A 21332-nucleotide genomic window follows, 5' to 3' on the forward strand; every position below is an offset into this window, starting at 1 on the left:
CACCGAAACCCGGATTTTAGCTGGCCTCACTTGGCTTTCTTTATTAAGGCTGTCTCTCTAGCTCGCGGGGATTTAATCCGCGCGCCAGGGTCATTTTAGGCGCGTGTAAAAGCACATTTTTCGCTCGTGAGTAGCTTGTTTTGCACACTCGTCATTAAAACTAGCTGCACCTTTACCAGCTTTGATAAACACTTTAATGCATCAACTACAATAAAAACATGTTGTTCTGAAATGTGCCAATCTGCATAACGAGTACTTTTACTTTTGGTACTTTAAGTATATTTGAATGCTTTTGTACTTTTACTTGTAACAGAGTATTCTTACACTCTGGTAGGCCTACTTCTACTTATCCGAGTACTTCTCCCAACTCGCCCAAGTTTGTTGAGGTTTCAGTGTTTCAGTGTTTTTCTACAAACAAACTTGAATACAAAATGTTGACTATCAATTCCTAATTAAAACGTTTTTTAAAAATACGTATAACACATATGTTGTAATGTATGAAAAGACCTAAAATGTACAATTTTAGCAGAAATTTTGAAGAATATTTGCAAAAGTATATTTGTGTCGCACATTTTTTTTTATCATTGAACGGTTAATCACTGTAACAGGAAGTCAAATAAACCAGAAAATAGAGGTGTGAAGGTGTGACTGCAAGGAAATCAGGGTGTGACTATAACAGGGGCAGAACACAAACAAAAACATATATAAAAGTAGATTTATTCAAATATTTTATACAAAAATACAGTTGTATTAACACATAAATATGCACAAAAGAAATTCATCCATCTGCCTGCACACATATGTTACTTTACACTAATTGGCTTTCCCTTGACAGTGATTTGAACCAATATGAGTTGCTTCTGACATACTAAAACCACCATCTAAACAAATGAATTAAAAACATTCACTTGACATAGAAATCACTTAAAAGGGAGTGTCATAAATACATATGTAACCTGTCATGGAATCAATATTGACCTGTGTGCAGCTAACACCATGGGTTCACAACATGAAGTAAAACTGGGTGGTGTTTGGGGTGATTTCAGTAAAACCAGTATAAATAGTATAGTAAATGAGTCCATGTGATTGTCTGGCCATTAAAGTAAACAAAACCATTTAAAAACAGTTTGGCCCAAGTCTGGCATGGAGCTGTAATCTGTAAACGTGGCGTTGGAAGTGCTTTAAGGCCGTATATATTGTAGGAGGATAAAGGTCCTCAGCCCTCTGTGACATATTTCTCCCTGAATTGCCATGTCCTCCTCCAATCAGAGAAGGTCGGGTAAACCTTTGCAGCTTTTAAAAGGAATGGATCAAAGAGGGCTCACATGAGGCCCCGTGTGTAAACGTCACAAAGCTGAGCTGTCAGTTATTCATGCTCAAAGTCCTCAGTGATAGCCACAGTGCAGCATGAATGACCTTTGTGTCATGTCCTCAGTAATGATACACTCTGATCTGGTTGTTATCGTCCAGGCCCAGCTGCACCAGGCTGCTCTTCGTGGAAGGAGCCCGATAGCGAGTGAACAGAGGTCTGGAAGAACGAGTTAAAGACAACGACGGCATGACAAAAACACAAACTGTTTGACTATAGTCTGTACAATAAATGCTAATGTGAAGTAATGTGTTGATTGGAAAGGTCAAAATACTTAAATTAAAAAAATAATCTGCTCTAGAAAATCAAACACTCATGTTCAGCCAACTAACAACAGTCTTCTCAATTGCTAAACTCTCACACACACATATATTATCAAAAATGGTGACCTGCAAACCCGGAATGGTGCTTGCTTATGATTTTCCACCAATGGAATGTCAGAAAAATAAAATTGTTTTTAAAAAAAGGCCAAAAGGGTACAAAAATAGCAAAGGAAGTAAAGAATATGTAAAGAGAGATAGTTGAATAAATATAATCAATTTTTTTTCACTAAATACCAGAATGTTACTGCCTTTTGTAAGTTCCAAACTCCATTGTTATTTATTCATACAGTTAATTGTAAAGGTATAAACTAACTGAATGTCAGCATGTCAGACTATAGGTTGTATCGAGGTGGGGTTGTAATTTGACACTGGATTGTGCACTTTTCAATTAAACAACAATACTGATATCATGTATGTGTGTGTGTGTGAGTGTGTGTGATAGAAGGATACATGCTGGTGTCTTTCTTGCGCATCTCCAGCCACCTCTTGTTGCCGTCGATCAGCCCCTGCAGCCGCTGGCCGTCCAGCTCCTCTGACTTCTGGATGGACCTCAAGTTCCGACCATGGTTACTTCACACACAGACACAGTTCAATGATAGTTGTAGGTACATTTAAGACTGAGAGCATGATTGAAAGGTGCCTTGCAGCAGGTTACCTAGCAGGAGTGTATGAAGGGTAAGCAGAGGATGCTCCCAGGGTGCTGCAGGCGATTGGGTCCATAGCTGCTCCTGGAGAACAGAAAAACAAATTCAGGACCAACAACTTACGCATACAATTATTCTGAAAAGACCTCCTTCTACCGAGTCAAATTTCAATTTGATCATTTGTTTCAACAGGTGTCCACTCAGAAGATATCAAAGCAGTTTACACACAAGACTGAACTGAAAGTAGCTTTGTTTGTTCAAACTACACACCATGTGTTCAAATGAATATATTGTTTCAGTCATTCATTTCACAATGGATAGGAAAATACAGCCATCAATTTGCACAGGTTCCTCCCTAATTTGCTATTTGCTGGTGTCATTTGTTGATACATATAGCATGTGCCAAAACAGGCAAATGTGTTTCATGCATGAATTGTGGAGGATTTTGGTTGACATAAATAAACGTTTAATTAATTGTATGGTTCTGTGCAGGTCTTTCTTGCCTTTTACCATCCTAATGTGCCTTTGGCCTCTTTGATCATATATCAAGTGTACACACTAGAAGAGTGTGCAAAAGTGGGCAAAGCAGTTTCACATGGGTGCTTTTCCATTTTCTTTAACAGTTTATCTCATGAGTTTTATGTCTTTTTATGAGAAAAGAGTGTAAAAAAGGTTAAAAACCAATAAAAATGTGTTAAATTATGTTCAAGAGAATACTTCTTCCTCTCCAGAAGGTGACGTAACACCATGACTACCCAAGATTTTTTAAATTTGTCTTGGAAAAGCAGGTCGTAGGAATCAAAATGAGGCGTCTGCTGGCATACCGGGGAATATCTGGTTCCATCGGCTGTTGATTAGGTCCTCAGAGGCCCTCAGCCCACTGCTGACGGGGTTGCTGAAGAAGGGTGGGGCTGTGGAGGAGCCCTGGGGTGCCCAGTTCCAGGACGTCGGGGGAGGCGGGAGTGAGGAGCTGTAGCCAAGGGGGTGCATCTGGGGCATGACTGGGGCAGAGGTGGAAGGGGGAGCTGGGGTGGAGTGAGATTGAGACAGAGGCAGAGAGAAGGGTGTATAGGCGGGATTGCTCTGCCTCTCTGTAAGTGAACCCAACGCACCCAGCACGGTGTTGAGCTGGCCTGAGATCTGCTGCAGGGACTCTGCTAACTCCTGCACTTTGTCCGGGACATTAGGATGACCTCCTGATAAGAGAGAAAGAGAGACACACACACTCAGTCTAGGTGAAATGATAATCTGATATGAGTATATGAAAGATCAAAAAATGCAGTCAGTTTTTTGGGTACAATTATGAAAATATGACTGATTCTGCTGATCTAGAAGAAGCCTGAGACCATCCAATCAACTAAATTGTGACATTCAGCTCAAAAGAAACAGAAAATGGGAAGTGACATCAAGTATCAAAGAAGGAGGTCCTGTCCGGTGTGTTACCTGCTCCATCCGGTGGGTCCACGGTGCTGCTGAGATCCGAGTCAGTCACATCAAAGGTCACCTTCCTCTCTCCTGCCAGCCGAGACAGATCCTCAAACAGCGCCTAAACAGAGAAAAAGCAACACGACAACGTGCTGTTAATAAAAACTATTATATGCCTTGGATTTATTCTTAAAAAGCACACAAATACTCAAAGAAATTCAATCCAAACGCCTATTCTGTGTACAAATTAGGTTTGAAGGTATTACGCTTTGGAATACAATGTATTGTACTGAGATTTTGTGAATAATATAATAAACTGAACAGACTTTACTGAAAGCTAACTCTAATGTGCAAAAGCTACTTGAATGAAGATAACTAGAAGCACATATATTCATGATAAGTATTCTATCTCTATATTTTATTCATGTTTATAGATTCCTATCATTTTAAACCTCAGCTTCGACTCAAGGTACCGTTTGACCTCATGGTGTCCTTTGCACTAAAAACACAAAAGCGCTAAACTGAAGCATCACTTCATCTGGGTGTACTGTCACACCTCTTCAGCCAGAGAGCCCTCCAGCTGCTGGAGCTGCTCCTCTTTCCTCCGCAGGAGAGAGTTTCCCCTCTGAACCGTCCGCTGCAGCTCCAACACATTCCTGCTCTCCTGACAGAACGAAGAAAAAGGAAGCTGCACTTAGCACTTATTTCAAATCTTACCCCCTCATTACACCAACCATTATCCAGTACCTGCTGAAGGTTTCTTATCATCTCCTCAGTCACCCCTCCTCCCTGGTTGGGGTCCTGGGAAGAGCCATTCTGGGCTGCCCGCAGAGCTGCCTGTCTCTCCATCAGCCGGCTGCTCTCCCTCTCCAGGAACTGTTTGGTTTTTTGGATGGATTCGCCATGTGAGGAGATGTAGCGTCGGACGCTGGACACAAAGGGAGGAAAGATGAGGTTAAATACACACTTCTATCCGTCACTCTTGGACATGACACCAGTGAATAGCCCTGTCACGATCAATTATTTAGCTGGATGATATTTTGCCCCATAAATAATTGCAATAAGCAGCATTAATGTCATTTCAAGGCCATCTTATGCAAGTGATGTAAATATTCATTTATTATATTCATGTCTCTTACTCGTCCACGCTGCTGGTGCTGTCGGGTACAGGGGAGAGAGGCGGGTCGTCCAGGTCTTCAACATGAAGCAAGGAGTCTCTCCTGTCACTGGAGGGCGCTGCTACCTCGGCTCTCTCTGCCTTCTTCTTGTCCCATTTAGCTTCTGCTCTTGGGTAGGCGCTCCCTCCTTCGCCTTGTTCCAGCTCACTGATTTGAAAAACATTGCATTCTCCTCAGTTAAAACACAGTGGGTTAAAACACACAGAGTGGATTCCCTGCGTTTTATTCAAACCCGTACCTGACTCTGCGAGTGAGACGGTCGCATCTCTCCTGCAGCAGCGCCACCTTGCTCTCCAGTCGCTCGTTGTCCTCCTTGCTCCTCCTGCTCTCTTCCCTGGCTCTCTCTCTCTCCTCCCTCAGCCTGTCCTCCCCCTGCTTGGCCTCACTCTTCTCCTCCCTCGCTCTCTGGAGGAGTTCCCTGGCTTGATGTTTCTCCTCTCTCAACCTCTCCAGCTCCTCCGTCAGCTGATCCCTCTCCTGCATCAGCCGGGGTAAGGTCTGGACACACAGACACACACACAGACATACACAAAGACACACACACACACACACACACACAGACACGCACAGATGGGGAAATAGATGGTCGAGTGTTTTAATATTGTTCTTTTTGTTAAGAAAAAGTGGATGTCTTACCTCGATCTGCCTGTCCACTTCCTCTTCTTCCTCCCCAAGTTTCTTCCTCCTCCTCTTTAGATCTGCTGCCTAAAAGGAGACAGAAATCATTCGACCATTAGGTTTGGGTAAGTGTGTTAATGATGAAAAGTACATGTGAGGTTAAGACCTTGTTCTGCATCATGGCCTCCTGGCTCTTCAGCTCTTTGGCTCTCAGCTCCAACTTATCGGCCAGATCCTCGAGTTCGGATTCCTAAAAGAAGAATTCCCACAATTAATTTCTATAATAAAGTGGTGTTTACGCTTCCGTTTGCTCTACCTCAAAATACCTTTCTTTAACTCCATGCATCCGAGATATCTTTTAAAATAAGATGTGTGTATCTGTCTGGTCTCACCTTGCGCGAGTGTGCCAGCTGTGTCTTCTGTATCTGTGTGTTGAGCTGCAAGCGGAGTTTCTCCAGTTGGACAGCATGCGATGCCTGGAGCTGCTCCCTGTCATCCTGCAGGGAAGAAAGTAGGCGTGCCCTCTGAGCCGTCTCCTGGAAGACACACACACACACACACACACACACACACACACAACATTTTGTAATTGCAATGGAAGTCACAATCACCACATCGCTGTTGGATGTCAAGTTGCAGTTTACATCCATGTGTGTCCGAAACATCCCTTCATCATTTTTTATGTATTAGATACTTGTGTGAAACTGTAATAATCAGCATTTCATTTCTTTTCCAAATCTTGTTTTGTGAGGTAACAGACACCTGTCATTTTGTGGACATTTGTGCCAAATTTGAAAAGAAAACCCTTCAGATATTCTTGAAATACTTTCAAAATACTGTCTCCAAAAACGGAAATACAGAAAAACTGAAAATGTTTATAATTCATGGAGGCAAAAAAACTTTAAATCATGACACATTTTGGATCTTATTTATTGTATTTTCGAGCCTGAAAATCTTTGTTGTTGCTGGAAACAAAAACCTTTTTACACTCCTTAAAACACTACTTCCACATTTTCTACGGTTTTAACCCATGCGAGAGAAAGATGATGGCATGTGTCAATGAAATGTAAACCCTCTCTGACCTCATCCATGTATTTCTCTCTGATGCTGTTCATCTCCCTCCTGTGGTCCTCCCTCAGCTGCTCCAGCTTCCTCTCGTGATCACGCTGCACTTCCTCCCGCACTTCCTGGAGAACATCTCCTAGCTAGGGAGCGAAACACAGAAAAGGTCCACTTATACCACACCTAGATATTTTCCAGTGAAAAAGCAAAAGGATGTAATTCTGCTCGGAGGGTGTGTGTGAGTCCTCCCACCTCTCGGTGGTACTCTGCCAGTTGCAGTTCAGGACGTGGACTCATGAGCTCCCTCCTCCGCTCTGTGATTTTAACCTTTATGAAGACAAAATAGTGTAAACACAGATTCAGACACACATGTGGATAGATCATTAATCTGTGTCCCTCAAGTCCAATGCCACAATGTACTAAAAAAACAACTTGGCCATGACAACAGCATTAACCAACAACTCTTTCTCTGTTTGCACACCAAAACTAAAAGTAGATAAAGTAAAGCTCATGTGTAATGATGGGGTTGAGTAACTTGTGTAACAAAACGTGTTGAAACTTTCAAAGAACTCTATGAGTCTTTTGTTTTTTATTCTCGATTACTTCCAACGATGGAGCTAACAACAGGTTCTTTTTCATTTGGGAGTTTTTTGTCTTGATTTTAATACAGCCAAAGATTTTTTAAAAAGGGATAAAGCTTGAATTGCAAAAAAGGACTATTAATAAGGACTCAGCTTTCCTACACGGGGTGCCTGCACTACAAGGTCCGCTACAGAGGCATCACAGGAAGTCCAGTTTTAGAGTGGCATCTGGAGCACGGCCCTGGTTACCTAGCGACAGTGATTGGAAATCCGATCTGTAGTAGTGAATGGTTTTATCTTGTGTCCGCTCCTTGGCTGTCACTTGCTGTAAAATGATGTAGATGCTGGAAGAACAACAGGTTTTGCAAACTCAAGAATGTATTGCATCCATTGACTACATTTCCCATCAACACTGATTGGTGGCAAATGTTTCCTTTAATAACAGTGACTTTATTTGATTTACGCTATCTATTAAACGTTAACGAATGCATAATATCCCTGATAGGTCGTAGAGCGAAGTAGTCTCAAGTCAGGTGCAACAACAAACATTTGAATGACTGCATAATATTGAAACCAGAAACGATCTGGCCAGCATCTTCCTCATTCACCTCATGTTTCAGAGAGTTCAGTTTCTCCTCCCTCTCTCCCTGGAGTCTCCTTTTCTCAGCCTGCAGCTCCTCTTCAGACTCCTCCTGGAGACGCTCGATGTCCCGTGTCCTCTGACCCTCCAGTCTGTCGCGCTCGGCTCCTCGCTCTTCCTCCAGAGTGATGCGAAACTCCTTTAGCATGACCTCGCTCTCCTCCCTGGGCACAGGACACACATCAGTGTAACTTTGGGCAATACACGGGATTAATTACAAACTGAAGCAAGAATTGTCAAATGGCTTCATGTCGAAGTAAGTCATGAGTGACAGAACACAAGTTAAGACATTCAACTCGTGGAAAGTGAGTTTATGTTTGTTTCTGACCTGAGTTTGCGTTGCTGTTTCTCCCTCTCCTGCTTGGCTGACTCTCTGAGCTCCTCCAGCATCCTGTCAGACTCCTCGCTCAGCCTGGCCTCCTCCTCTCGTCTCTTGGACAGGAGGCGCTGCCGCAGAGCACTGGGGTAAAAAAAGCATTTATGGGATTAGTTTCAGTTACAGTTATTAGTTTAGGCAGTAAAATGTGATATACTCCCCATGCATACCTCAGTCTTTCCTCACTCTCTTCCTTCAGCTTCCTCTCCTCCTCCTCCTCTCCTCTCCTCAGCTCCTCCTGGAGGAGAAGCATTCTCTTGTCCTTATCCTTTATCATATGGTCCCTCTCCTCCTCCACCTCTAGGTCAGTCTTAGTCCTCTCCCTCTCCTCCTTCCTTTCTTTCAGACTCCTTTCGTCTCTCTTTCTCTCCTCCTCTTCTCTCTCCTCCTCTTTCTTCTCCATGTATTTACTGACCCTCCAGCTTGGCTCTTCTTCCTTTGGGCTCTTTTGGATTTTGAGGAAGGCTTCATCATCGTCTAGCTGGGTGTTGGAGGTGCGGGACAGCCGACCTCTGGAGGTTTCCGGCCTTTGTATCGCCATAGAGGTGCCGAGGCTATCGGTTTTAGGATGGAGCCCGACCCCTTGCTCCGAAAAAGAGGAATTTGAGAGGGAGAGGGAGGGGCTTGACTGGTGGAGGACGAGTCGGTCGACATTAGAAGCTGAAGGGTTGTCTTTGCTGGAATCCTGCAAAATCCTGAAGAGGGAGAAGAGTGACACACTAATACCAAATACATTTTAGAAATGACAAATCCCAAGATCGCACATAGTGTTACTTTATATAAAGTTGTATATTTCCTGAATCCCTATTGGAGCAGTAGTTGAGGGGACTTTTACAAAACAATGTGTGGCACAATAATTACAGATTTTAGGGAAATGGGAAATGTAAAAATTGCAAGATAAAATAAAATGATCAAATCATGAAACACTATTCAAAACCTGATATGGACAATACCCCTTTACGAATGATGGAATGTAGTCTACGCACAGCTCCTTACCAAAAACAACAACAAACCTCTTGGCAGCTTCAGCATTCTTTGTCTTTGTTCCTCCTTCTTTCTGCTCTTCCGCTTTTGTTTCCTCCCTCTCCAGAGGACTGACAGTGCCGGACAGGTCCAGAATCTTTTCTGACAGCTTAAGGATACAAAACAGTTTGAGAATTTACACTCTAACTAATGAAGGAATGGTGTGGAATGTGTGTTACACTGCATGACCTGAGTACCTTGACATCTATAGAGGATGAAGCCTCCTCAATGTTCTCACTGTCCTCAGACTCCTGCAATAACACACACACACACACACACACACACACACACACACACACACACACACACACACACACACACACACACACACACACACACACACACACACACACACACACACACACACACACACACACACACACACACACACACACACACACACTCAATGACGAGGTTCTGAATGAACATTGGCAAACTAAATTGCACAAGCAACACTAAGCATCAAAGCATGCTGTGTTTTTTAAAGACAAACACGGCACAAACAGGCAACAGCAAGAGCATACATGCAAACGGTGAGCTGGCAAATCAGAGGGTCAAGTGTTTGTAAGCGAAACAAGCAGACTCTGAAAGGGAGGAGAAACTGGTCTGGTAGAATAGCTGAAAATAAAACAGCAATCTAAAGGCAAAGAAAGTCTGTACTGCCAAATATAAAGGACCAGAACTTTCCAATCCAGTCCTCAGGGGCTCAAAGGGAGTGTCCTTTTACCAAATGATGTTCCAGTGTGTGAGGAGCCCCTAAGGCAGTGGATTCTGGGAGCTACATGCGCCTTCTTGCAGAGACCAGGCAGGATCAAGGTTGGGGAAATGAAATGTGTGTGTAGTTGGGGGGGTGAAGCACACACAGCGGCAGAACACCAACCCTACCTCTGCAGGAATGAGGGATTTTTTGGTCCCGTTTTCCATCTTGCCAGCGAGAGTTTCTCTCGTTTGGTCAAGCATTTTAAGGGCCGTTCCAGTCTCAAAAACCTCCACGACTTCCTCCTCACTCTCTGATGCAGTTTGGGGCTTTTGGACATCAGATACGCCATCTTCCTCCCCTTCTGTTTCTCCTCCTGCGCTCTGTCCACATCTCTCTAACACCTTGTCGCTCTCTGTCACTTTCCTCTGGCTCAGAGAGCATCTCTCCAAAGCCTCATCGTTCTCAACCTCCTCCTCCTCTCCTCCTCCTCCTCCTCCTCTCTTTTTCTATCCATCTCCTCCTCACTCTCCTTCTGCCCTACTTCGATTTCTATGCTTTTCTCAACCTGATCCACCTCTTTATCCTCCTTTTCACTTCCAGCATCTTGATCAGTTTTGGAATATTTCTCGACATCTTCATCACTACCGTCCTCAAATTCATATTTGTCTTTTTCTTCTTCTTCTTCTTCTTCTTGCACCTCTTCCTTCGCATCTTCTTTCTCTTTATGTAAACTCTCTCCTTCAGCACAACTCTCTTTATCACTGCCACTGTTCTCTTGCTCGTTGCTCTCCTGCTTTTTAATTTGTTGAATGTTTTCTGACACTTCATCACCGCCTTCACAGCACTCCTCCTCTACCTCATCGCTCTCTACTTCACCCAACTCTTTCTTGCTTTCGATAGTCCTTTTACTTCCTCCTTGCTCATCTTCCATCTCATCCACCTCTTCTTTGACTTCTTCCTTGTCCCTATCTTCCTCACCTCCTGCCTCCTCTGCTTCCACTCCTGCTTCATCCTCTACGTTCTCTACCTGAACTTCCTCCTTCTCCTCCTCCACCGCCTCAGTTATCTGTTTTTCTATTTCCTGTTCAGCAGAGGGTTCAGGGCAGGTCCCCTCCTCACTGACATGGTTTCTGCGCCCTGTCAGTGAGGACAAGTGGCGGCCCCTCAGAGAGTCCTTGGTGGAGGGGAAGAGGAAGAACAGTCCGTTCGTCCCAGACGGAGGCACAAAGGAAGGCGTGCAGAAACACAAGGGAGAGAAAGAACGGAGGAGGGCACGTAAGGGAAGGAGGCAGACAAAAAGATTGTAACCTCTAACTGAAAGACTGTTGGGGGGGGGGGGTGAGCCATGTTAGACACAAACTGACACAAAGATGCTTAAATAAACCCATGCATAGAAAAACATACACATGTTCTTGTTCTGGGTCTCTCTATGCTCAAAAACACACAGACACACAGGAGCAGGTTTGTCTATTATATGTGATCCCCTTATTTCAGCTTTTCAAAAAGTCAGAATTTGCTGAAAATAAATAAACGCAATACTAACTTTTATTGTTAGGTAATATATAGACTGTGCAAGATCTATGGACTAGGACGGACTTTACTCTAAATCTGATGTTAGTAGTGGAGTTTTACTGCTTATAAACAAATCTATGGGAAGATTATAGTATTCATAGTTTTGTTGGCGATAACACATGCTCCTGATATATAGTTTCAGACAGCAAAGCAGTAACAGTGACAGTAGGAGGACAGAAGGACAAAGAGGAAGACACAGTGACAGCCGTGGCCGTAGGACAGATCCCAGCAGCACAGCAGCTACAGGAACACATCCCGGGTCACAGCCCAGAGGTGAGAGGTTTAAAGGTCAAAGAGGTCACACGAGACAAAGAGAAGCAATAACAGATGGTTTAGAGTCACAATTACATGAGGCCAAAAAGAAGTCCACTATGGATGTAAATAACACAGAGAAGGTGTAGAAACAATGAGGCCAGCATCTATATCCTGCATTATCAAGTTCTTATCATTGAAATAGCACTGCATTTTAAAGATATTAATGGTTGCAATTTACTGGGGGCGACATGTTTTGGAAAAGTAACTGATGGGGATAACTTTTTTATGCAATTGCGAAATGATTTGCGATATAAGAGGGACATTTTTGATCATCATTCACATTGTCAATGAAAAATTATATATTAAAATGATCATGGTGTGATTTGTTTAAGAGAACCTTTCCAAAGAAAGATAGTTTATTAATCCTGTAGAAAATCAGCATTTCTCTGCAGCACCAAAACACTTACAGTGGGGCAAAAAAGTATTTAGTCAGCCACCAATTGTGCAAGTTCTCCCATTTAAAAAGATGAGAGAGGCCTTTATCATAGGTATACCTCAACTATGAGAGACAGAATGAGAAAAAAAATCCAGGAAATCACATTGTAGGATTTTTAATGAATTCATTGGTAAATTCCTCGGTAAAATAAGTATTTGGTCACCTACAAACAAGCAAGATTTCTGGCTCTCACAGACCTGTAACTTCTTCTTTAAGAGGCTCCTCTGTCCTCCACTCGTTACCTATATTAATGGCACCTTTTTGAACTCGTTATCAGTATAAAAGACACCTGTCCACAACCTCAAACAGTCATACTCCAAACTCCACCATGGCCAAGACCAAAGAGCTGTCAAAGGAGACCAGAGACAAAATTGTAGACCTGCACCAGGCTGGGAAAACTGAATCTGCAATAGGTAAGCAGCTTGGTGTGAAGAAATCCACTGTGGGAGCAATTATTAGAAAATGGAAGACATACAAGACCACTGCTAATCTCCCTCGATCTGGGGCTCCACGCAAGATCTCACCCCGTGGGGTCAAAATGATCACAAGAACGGTGAGCAAAAATGCCAGAACCACACGGGGGGACCTAGTGAATGACCTGCAGAGAGCTGGGACCAAAGTAACAGAGGCTACCATCAGTAACACACTACGCCGTCAGGGACTTAAATCCTGCAGTTCCAGACGTGTCCCCCTGCTTAAGCCAGTACATGTCCAGGCCCGTCTGAAGTTTGCTAGAGGGCATTTGGATGATCCAGAAGAGGATTGGGAGAATGTCATATGGTCAGATGAAACCAAAATAGAACTTTTTGGTAAAAACTCAACTCGTCGTGTTTGGAGGAGAAAGAATGCAGAGTTGCATCCAAAGAATACCATACCTACTGTGAAGCATGGGGGTGGAAACATCCTGCTTTGGGGCTGTTTGTCTGCAAAGGGACCAGGACGACTGATCCGTGTAAAGGAAAGAATGAATGGGGCCATGTATCATGAGATTTTGAGTGAAAACCTCCTTCCATCAGCAAGGGCACTGAACATGAAGCGGGGCTGGGTCTTTCAGCATGACAATGATCCCAAACACACCGCCAGGGCAACGAAGGAGTGGCTTCGTAAGAAGCATTTCAAGGTCCTGGAGTGGCCTAGCCAGTCTCCAGATCTCAACCCCATAGAAAATCTTTGGAGGGAGTTGAAAGTCTGTGTTGCCCAGCGACAGCCCCAAAACATCACTGCTTTAGAGGAGATCTGCATGGAGGAATGGGCCAAAATACCAGCAACAGTGTGTGAAAACCTTGTGAAGACTTACAGAAAACGTTTGACCTCTGTCATTGCCAACAAAGGGTATATAACAAAGTTTTGAGATGAACTTTTGTTATTGACCAAATACTTATTTTCCACAATCATTTGAAAATAAATTCTTTAAAAATCAGACAATGTGATTTCTGGATTTTTTTTCTCATTCTGTCTCTCATAGTTGAGGTATACCTATGATAAAAATTACAGGCCTCTCTCATCTTTTTAAATGGGAGAACTTGCACAATTGGTGGCTGACTAAATACTTTTTTGCCCCACTGTATATGCAGGCAAGAATGTTTCATTAAAGTAAACACTTGTCAGACACGGCGATAAAACACTATGGACCTTAAAAGAACATGGGGTTACATAGTGGACAAAGTACAGATAAATAGCAGAGAGCCAGAAAGCCAAAACAAAGCTGAGCGTTTGTGTGTGTGTGTTTTGCTTTTTACACCAAATGAACACATAGCGCTGGCACTTGGAGCTGGAGCGGATAAATACTTGAGTTGTGAGTAAGTGTTTTCTTTTTACCTGTTGGGAAGGTGGTTCAGGACTGTGGTCTCCAGACAGAGCCAAGTCCTGCAACTCTGGCTCTGTCCTCTCCTCGGCTGGAGCTCCACCACTGGCTTCACTGTCCTAAAGCACACACACACACACACACACGAAAAGTAAAGCAAATCCTTGACGAAAATGCTATTGATACGTTTTCAGATCTAATGAAGACTTTTCCACCATCGCACGCTGACTCTGTTGATGATCTCATGTACGATTTCAATTGTAAATTGACTTCTTCATTTGACATTGTTGCTCCTCCAACACTAAAAAAGAGGCTTGTAGACCACAAATAACCATGGAAAACTGCTGCTGTTTCTCAGCTAAAGAGAAACTGTCGCAGAGCAGAGACAGTGGAGAAAAAATGTATTACATGTTCATTTTGATATTTTGAAGTATCAAATCAAAATGTACAATTATGCTGTAAGAAAAGAGAGACGAGCCCAAAGCTCAAGGATCATCTCAGAAAACAAACATAACCCAAGAGTCATCTTCTCCACAATTGACCCCCTTTTGAACCCATCACCAGCATCCAATTTAAATGGTCATATCTCCATTTTTAAATGTGAAGAATTTGCAACTTTTTTAAAAAGAAAGATAGAGACCATTAGATCAAGTATTAAAAACAGGTCCTTTGCCTTTTTTGGGATCTACCAAGCAGTGAGCCTCCATCTACCCGGGCAGTTTTTAACCCGACGACTCTGCTGATGAAATTGCTGCTACTATCAACAAAATGAATTAATCAACATGCTGTGTTGACCTTGTCCCTACCAAATTATTTAAATCCAGCTTTCCGTACCTGTCTCAAGAGACGACAAAAATGATCAAGATGCCTTGGCACTCTGGTATTTTCCCTTCTGCTTTTAAAACAGCTCTGGTAAAACCCCTACTCAAAAAGCCAGATTTGGACCTTGGTGGTTTTACTAATTACAGGCCTATTTCTAATCTACCTTTTTAAAGCAAACTCCTTGACAAGGTTGTTTTCAACCAATTACTCATTCATATTAACAACAATAACAATTTTGATAAATTCCAGTCTGGCTATCGAACAAACCGCAGCACTGCAACAGCTTTATTAAAGGTAGTGAATGACTTAAGAAGGATAACAATGTAGCTGTCCTCTTTCTTTAGACTTGAGAGCAGCATTTGACACAGCATTCGTTCATACCTTGTTTTTAATTATGTTTCTCCATTTTTATTGTCATACTCTGTAAAGCACTTTGGGCTGCGTCAAGCGTGAAAGGTGCTTTATAAATAAAGTTTATTATTATTAGTTTATTATAACTCTGGCTCTGTCCTCTCCTCGGCTGGAGCTCCACCACTGGCTTCACTGTCCTAAAGCACACACACACACACACACACAAACACAAACACAGCATACTAAAACTTTACAGTGGAACTGATAAGCTATTATAAAAAATAAAAAAAGATTCCTACCAACAAAAAAAAAACGCTCTCCAATTCAACATGGAATCAAGCGTAATCAAATCTTCTTGATGAAAGAGAAAAGGCAACTGATTGCCAACAGTGTTATTCTTTGTAAGGGAATAAAGAGAGTAGAATCAGTGCTCTTCAAGGCAAATAAATGTGTGTACCTCATACTGAAGGCCTCCTCCGAGTGCGTCCAGGTCTAGATGAAGGTTTTTCAATAACCGGTCGGAACCACGAGGACTTGGCTAAAAGAAATTCCAATTTCTGGTTTAAAAACATGAAACAGCCAGAGACCGCTCAACCCAGTACCAGCTGTATCTTGCACTGAAGAGGTGAGAACCAGAGGGGTATGAGTGACATTTGATTATTATAGGAGAGAAAAATGTGAAAGCTACTAAAGATTGTCCTTTATTTCTTTATTAAATGCAATCTTTAATCGTAAAATGTCATAATCATGTGGATCACAAGAAGCTCAATGTGCGATATGTTGACATTGGTTTAAGTAAATTGAATTTCTTTTATCTAAATTGCACTTTTGCACCCTATAGTTCTGTTTGTTTAGGGCTTTTCGTTTCATTATATTGAATGAATAACTATGGATTGGTTAAGAATCATCAGAATAGGCTTATCAAGAGCTACACTAAATGTCACTTACTCCCTCTGGTTTTGCAACCCTTAAACTTGTCTTAAGGTTCTACTGCACCTCATTTTCGGAGATGTTCTCATCCTCATTGTCATCATCTTCATCATCATAGAAATCCGGCAGAGTGAGAGACACCTGCTCCTCCTTCCGGTTGCCCAAAACACTCGAGGCTCCACTTCCCCGAAGGCTCTGACAGAGAAATAAATTGAACAGAGCTTACTAAAGTGAAATGGTTTGGGAGGAGGCATTATGTATATGAATGACTTTCTAAACATCTCATTTTAGGATTATTTTTCCATTGCTTATACAGTATTATCCCGGCCAAAATAACGGCAATTCATGATATGACTGCTACTTGGAAAGGTCCCAGTTCACCTCCTAGGCCCTGCTGTGGTGCCCTTGAGCAAGGCACCGGACACCTCCAATCCCCCCCTCCCCATTGCTCCCCGGGCGCTGCACGATAGCTGCCCACTGCTCCTAGTACTAGGATGGGTTAAATGCAGAGGACAAATTTCACTGTGTGTGCTCTGCTGTGTGCATGTATGTGACTAATAAAGAGGGTTTCATCCTCCGATTCTATCTATTCTATCTTCTATCTTCTATTATCGCATTAATATGCCCTGCCATTACCTATTATACATTATATTATTACTGCATCATAGAAAGGTCACAATCCTTTTGAGTGAAGAATCAAATAATGCTTTCACAAAGTATGAAGTTTGCATTAATAAAGGACAAATAAATAATCGTGAGACTTTTTTGTCTTACATGATGAATTCTCATTTTTAAAAATGAGGCTAGTTTGCTGGACAGCTTTTTCAAGTCAATTATGTAAGGACATTCCCAATATTCCCAATAATAGAAATTCTATATTGTCCCTTCCTTATTTGAAAGATACTTAAAAAGTGAACAATACGGCCCTTTAATAGCACAGGGATCTCACCCCAAGCGATGTCTTTAGTGGCTCCAGTCCCCCAGAATTGCCGAGGGTGCGCCGGAGAGTAGGAGCAGAGCCAGATAGTGGTCCCGGGCCGGGGGCATCCAGACCTCTCAGAGGAGCCAGGCTGCCCAGAGGGGACGGTAGGCGTCCCAGAGAGGAACTCAGAGCCTATGGGACAAAAAGACACAGTTAGAGAAGTGACCACCTTGACATAACATTTTCAATCACCAGAGACACTTTGTGCACAGTGTACACAAAAGCATCATTACAGAGAATTTAGCAATGCCAATCGAGCCGAACAGGAAAGGTTTGTGGTTGGCTTTCCTCATCTTTTTGACTAATACATTTTTTTTTTAAATGGCAATGAAAACTACAAGATTTAATCTGTGGAAAAATATCACTCACTCCAGGAGTCTTGAGCGGCTCCTTCTTTTTTTTATCTTTCTTCTCCTTCTTTTCTTTCTTCTTTTTCTTGTCCTTCTTCGGCCCTGCACTTCCCGTGGTGGTCGCAAGCTGGGCGCGCTCACGCTCCTGGGCCACCAGGCAGCGGTAGTGCTCGTCGCAGGGGTGGTCCCACGTGGACTGTCCCGAAGAGAAGTTGAAATAGTAGATGTCCCCCGTCACATCCTGGCTGTGGGGGAGGAGGGGAGACAATCGGGGGGTCACTAAGGCAGGGTAGAAATAAGAAATACTGGGTAGATGGGTATGGAGAGATCCCTGATACTTAACGCTGCACCATTTAATTAAACTCTATCTGAGAGATTTGTTGAGCCATAAAGAATTAAAGCTGATCCCATAGTTTTCTTTTTTAAACTGACTCTCAAATGAATCCTGTTAGTTGAGAAAATAGTCATAAGTTTACAAAACTGTTTTCTTCTTTATAATTCCTAATTAGCCTCTCAGTTTTCAGGACACACATAGAGGGGAGAATGGTGGGACAATAGGACCAATTTATAATATTATACAAAATAAATAAAGATGAAGCATGTTAGTCCAGCAATCCAATACAAACCCTTCAACCAAAATCTTGAATTGATGAAATCAAAGATGTAATTGATGCGGATATGTTGTCAGTATGTTCTAATGTTAGAGGCAATAATAAGACAGTTTAACTGCAGCTGACTAATGTGGGTACTTTGCATTTCCTCCTTCAGGTGTCAATAAAAGACCTTCAAAGAATCAGTGGTCAAGGACCCAATGTCTATATTGGCGCAAACCCACTACAACCATTGAAACTCGCTGCTGGGACTGCTTGTATCTGTAACACCTCACTAAAGATCAGCAAGACTATTCACAACAACTTTCAATTCTATTTAAGTAATATCTGCGAGTAACACTACAGGCTCCAAACCAAAGAGGGTACTAAAATATAAAAATGATCTCTGAAAAAGGTTGTTTTGAAATGAAATGTGATGTAATTTCATATGTTTTTCTGTGGGTAGCCATGCTGCTCTGACACCACTCTCCACCAGTATCCCTCCCCCTCTCTCACCAAGGCTTCCACTCGGGAGGAAGAGGGGCAACAATGCCTTCCCTGGCCAGCCACAGGAGCTCCGACTCCCTTTCAGGATCAATGCCAATCTCTCTTGCATATTCTTGGATCTCTGATGATAGAGTGAGGAAAAGAGAGAAAGGGTGATATGATACAACATTAATACAAAAGTAGTTTATTATTGAGCATCTAGTAGGTTTAACAGCTCATAAAGTGATGCCCCCACAAAACAAAACATGCTAAAATAGAATGATATAAAAGTTTAGGACTAACCCCTGAGGCAAGGCTCTGCTAACATAACGGAATCTAGACTGAAGAACAAGCAGATACGTTCTGTTAGGAGATGTGACTCGCAAGTTAAGCCAATCGAATTACTTCTAAAAGATATTTCAAACAAATGTTAACGTTAATTTCATTCTTTAAACTATTTAATATTGTTGCCTTTTACTTATTGTCATTTGATTGTCCTTGCTCAATTTTGTATAACTTTTATATTTGCTTGTCTTCTATTTGTATTTTTATCTTGTAATGCACTTTGTAGCTATTAGTATTTTTACGAGGGGTTAGAAATCCAAAAATATTGACATTGAATAAAAAGTAGTGTGACAAAAGTAACAATAGGCAGCAGGTTTGTCCTTTTACTGCTGTCAGGAAGTGTCTCTTTAATAGATAATCAACATCAATAATCAGTGTAAAACAATCCTGGGTGTTATGTATGATCTCCGCCCTTTTCTTGTTGTTTTTTTACTATTATTTTAACGAATGAGCTTGACTTGACTATTAAACAGTATCTGCGATAAAGATAATCTTGGAATAGTGATTCAACCATAATCATTATGACATCTTAAAGGACATGCATCCCCGAGACATAACATTCACCACTGTGTACCTTGTTCAGAAGGTGTATAATTATCATCATAGTCCTCTTCAAGAATCAGCTGGTCTCCTATGAGAGCAGCTGCAGTCATGGTTACTGCAGAGAAATACACAACAGTGTGAATGGTACACGAGAGGGAGATATACTGTACACAACACAGTGGCTAGAAAGGCTGTGCAATACAAGCCCTGCTTTCAGAGACAATATTCTGTCTTGCTATTAGGCTTTGCTCCTAATAGTTTACCCCAATAATTTATGATCAGAATCCATTTCTTCATCCCACAAAGTGGAAATGCATGTTGTTACAGCGGTGTGTAGATAGAGACGAAGAACATACAACACTTTTATGGATGGACCAACTAGAAGTAGCAGTAATTATTGGCAATGAATCTAGCAAGCTGTATTGTTCTACAAAGACAAGCCAAAGGATACGTATAAAGTCCTAAGCCTCTGATAAACAATAGTCAGACACATTAGCATCTCTATAAACCAATTGTAATCATTTAAAAACAGTAATGCGGGGGAAATTCGATAAGCTAATTAAGCGTCTCAGCTAACTTCAACTAGCAAACGTTAGCTCTTTCTGCTAAGTAGTTGAAAGAGCTTATTCATTAAAGGTGATTTACCTTCCAAACTTTAAACGCTTTCTCATTAGCCTCTGTGGCAATACCGACTTGTTTTCAGTTGTTAAACGCAAACATTCTATACGCATAGGGGCGAAAGATGCTAAAGTTACAGCACTAACAACATCTCCAAGGACGCTTCCCCCGCTTCCTGTTGACGATGGAGACGCGCCTCTGACTGGCTGAGACACACGAGGCGTTCAGGTGACCTCGTAAATTCATTGTTCGTCAACATACAAGCAATGGAACTCTTTATCCAAATCTTTTATCTTGTTTTTTAATTAATGTATCAATAGTCTACATGTTTCTCTACAGGGTTTTAGTCTAGATCTTACTAATGTGGAAATATATATGATTGAATACATGGTGCAACGGGTTATCTTCTCTGTACTATATTTGTCCAGCATAGCCTATGAATGCGCATAATATTTTGCATTGTACCTGAAAGCATCAATTGCTGCACATTTTCTAATATCAAAACAGTCACTAAAATATAACTTCTCGTTTCTTATAGCTAATTCTTCTTAGAGACATGGCTACTGCATCTACTCTCCTCTAACTGTTGTTTCTTCTTCTGGTTTAGGACTGAAGAAGCACCTTTATGCTGAGCAGTTGTGTGATCATATTATTTTAATAGGGAAAGTATGTTTTTTTGTCAATTTGCCTAAAATAACCATGTATGACGTGCCATTGGAATCCTTTCAAGTATTTCTGAATCCAGCTAGTTATGTTGTAGTCTCTCCCTCTGTAGGCACATTAAAATAAAGGTGAAGCACTTGCTGTGTTGTTTAGAAACCACAGCCATTGTTTTAAACTATCACTGAAAATATCCGAGTTTAGTGGACATCCTGAGCTCCATAGAGATGTAGCTAATCTGTTTGGAGAAGAGAGTTATTCTTGAAATGCAAATATAAATCCAAATTAGCACTACAATGTCCTAATTGTGACTTCATATTGAAAAAACCTTTTAAAATGTGTGTAAAACAGTTTAGTAGGAGTGAGATTACGTTTACAAAGGGAAAAGTTGATCTGTTTTGCATGTGTCTTTACTTGAAAGGATCCCCGTGGTGTGGCAAATGGCGCTTTCTGTCCTAAAGCCCCTCATTCACAGCTGGGGGATGCATTAACAGTCTGTTGCTAAATGATGCCTTTGTCCCATCCCGGAGCCAGGAAGTGATATCAGATCGTTTTTCTCATCTTGTCATGCAATCCATTGTTGACTGTT

General features: G+C 41.9%; 1 protein-coding gene across 1 annotated transcript; it reads right to left on the reverse strand.

Annotated features, from left to right (window-relative positions):
- Nucleotides 1-701: 701 nt before the first annotated feature.
- On the reverse strand, nt 702-20275 carry LOC134880785 (centrosomal protein of 164 kDa-like). Its single transcript, XM_063907863.1, is given in 29 exon segments — nt 702-1528; nt 2143-2262; nt 2348-2420; nt 3161-3532; nt 3780-3882; nt 4318-4425; nt 4509-4689; nt 4901-5086; nt 5178-5437; nt 5576-5644; nt 5724-5807; nt 5950-6093; nt 6640-6762; nt 6872-6946; nt 7809-8004; nt 8169-8300; nt 8387-8911; nt 9230-9348; nt 9437-9490; nt 10125-10420; nt 10423-11113; nt 14081-14185; nt 15697-15777; nt 16236-16364; nt 17119-17283; nt 17521-17746; nt 18608-18719; nt 19497-19580; nt 20111-20275. Coding segments are annotated over 28 exon segments (4905 nt in total). The 5' UTR covers nt 19576-19580; nt 20111-20275; the 3' UTR covers nt 702-1431.
- Between the last annotated feature and the right edge of the window lie 1057 nt (nt 20276-21332).

The sequence above is a fragment of the Eleginops maclovinus genome, chromosome 18 (genome assembly GCF_036324505.1).
Source record: "Eleginops maclovinus isolate JMC-PN-2008 ecotype Puerto Natales chromosome 18, JC_Emac_rtc_rv5, whole genome shotgun sequence".
Classification (NCBI taxonomy): Eukaryota; Metazoa; Chordata; class Actinopteri; order Perciformes; family Eleginopidae; genus Eleginops; species Eleginops maclovinus.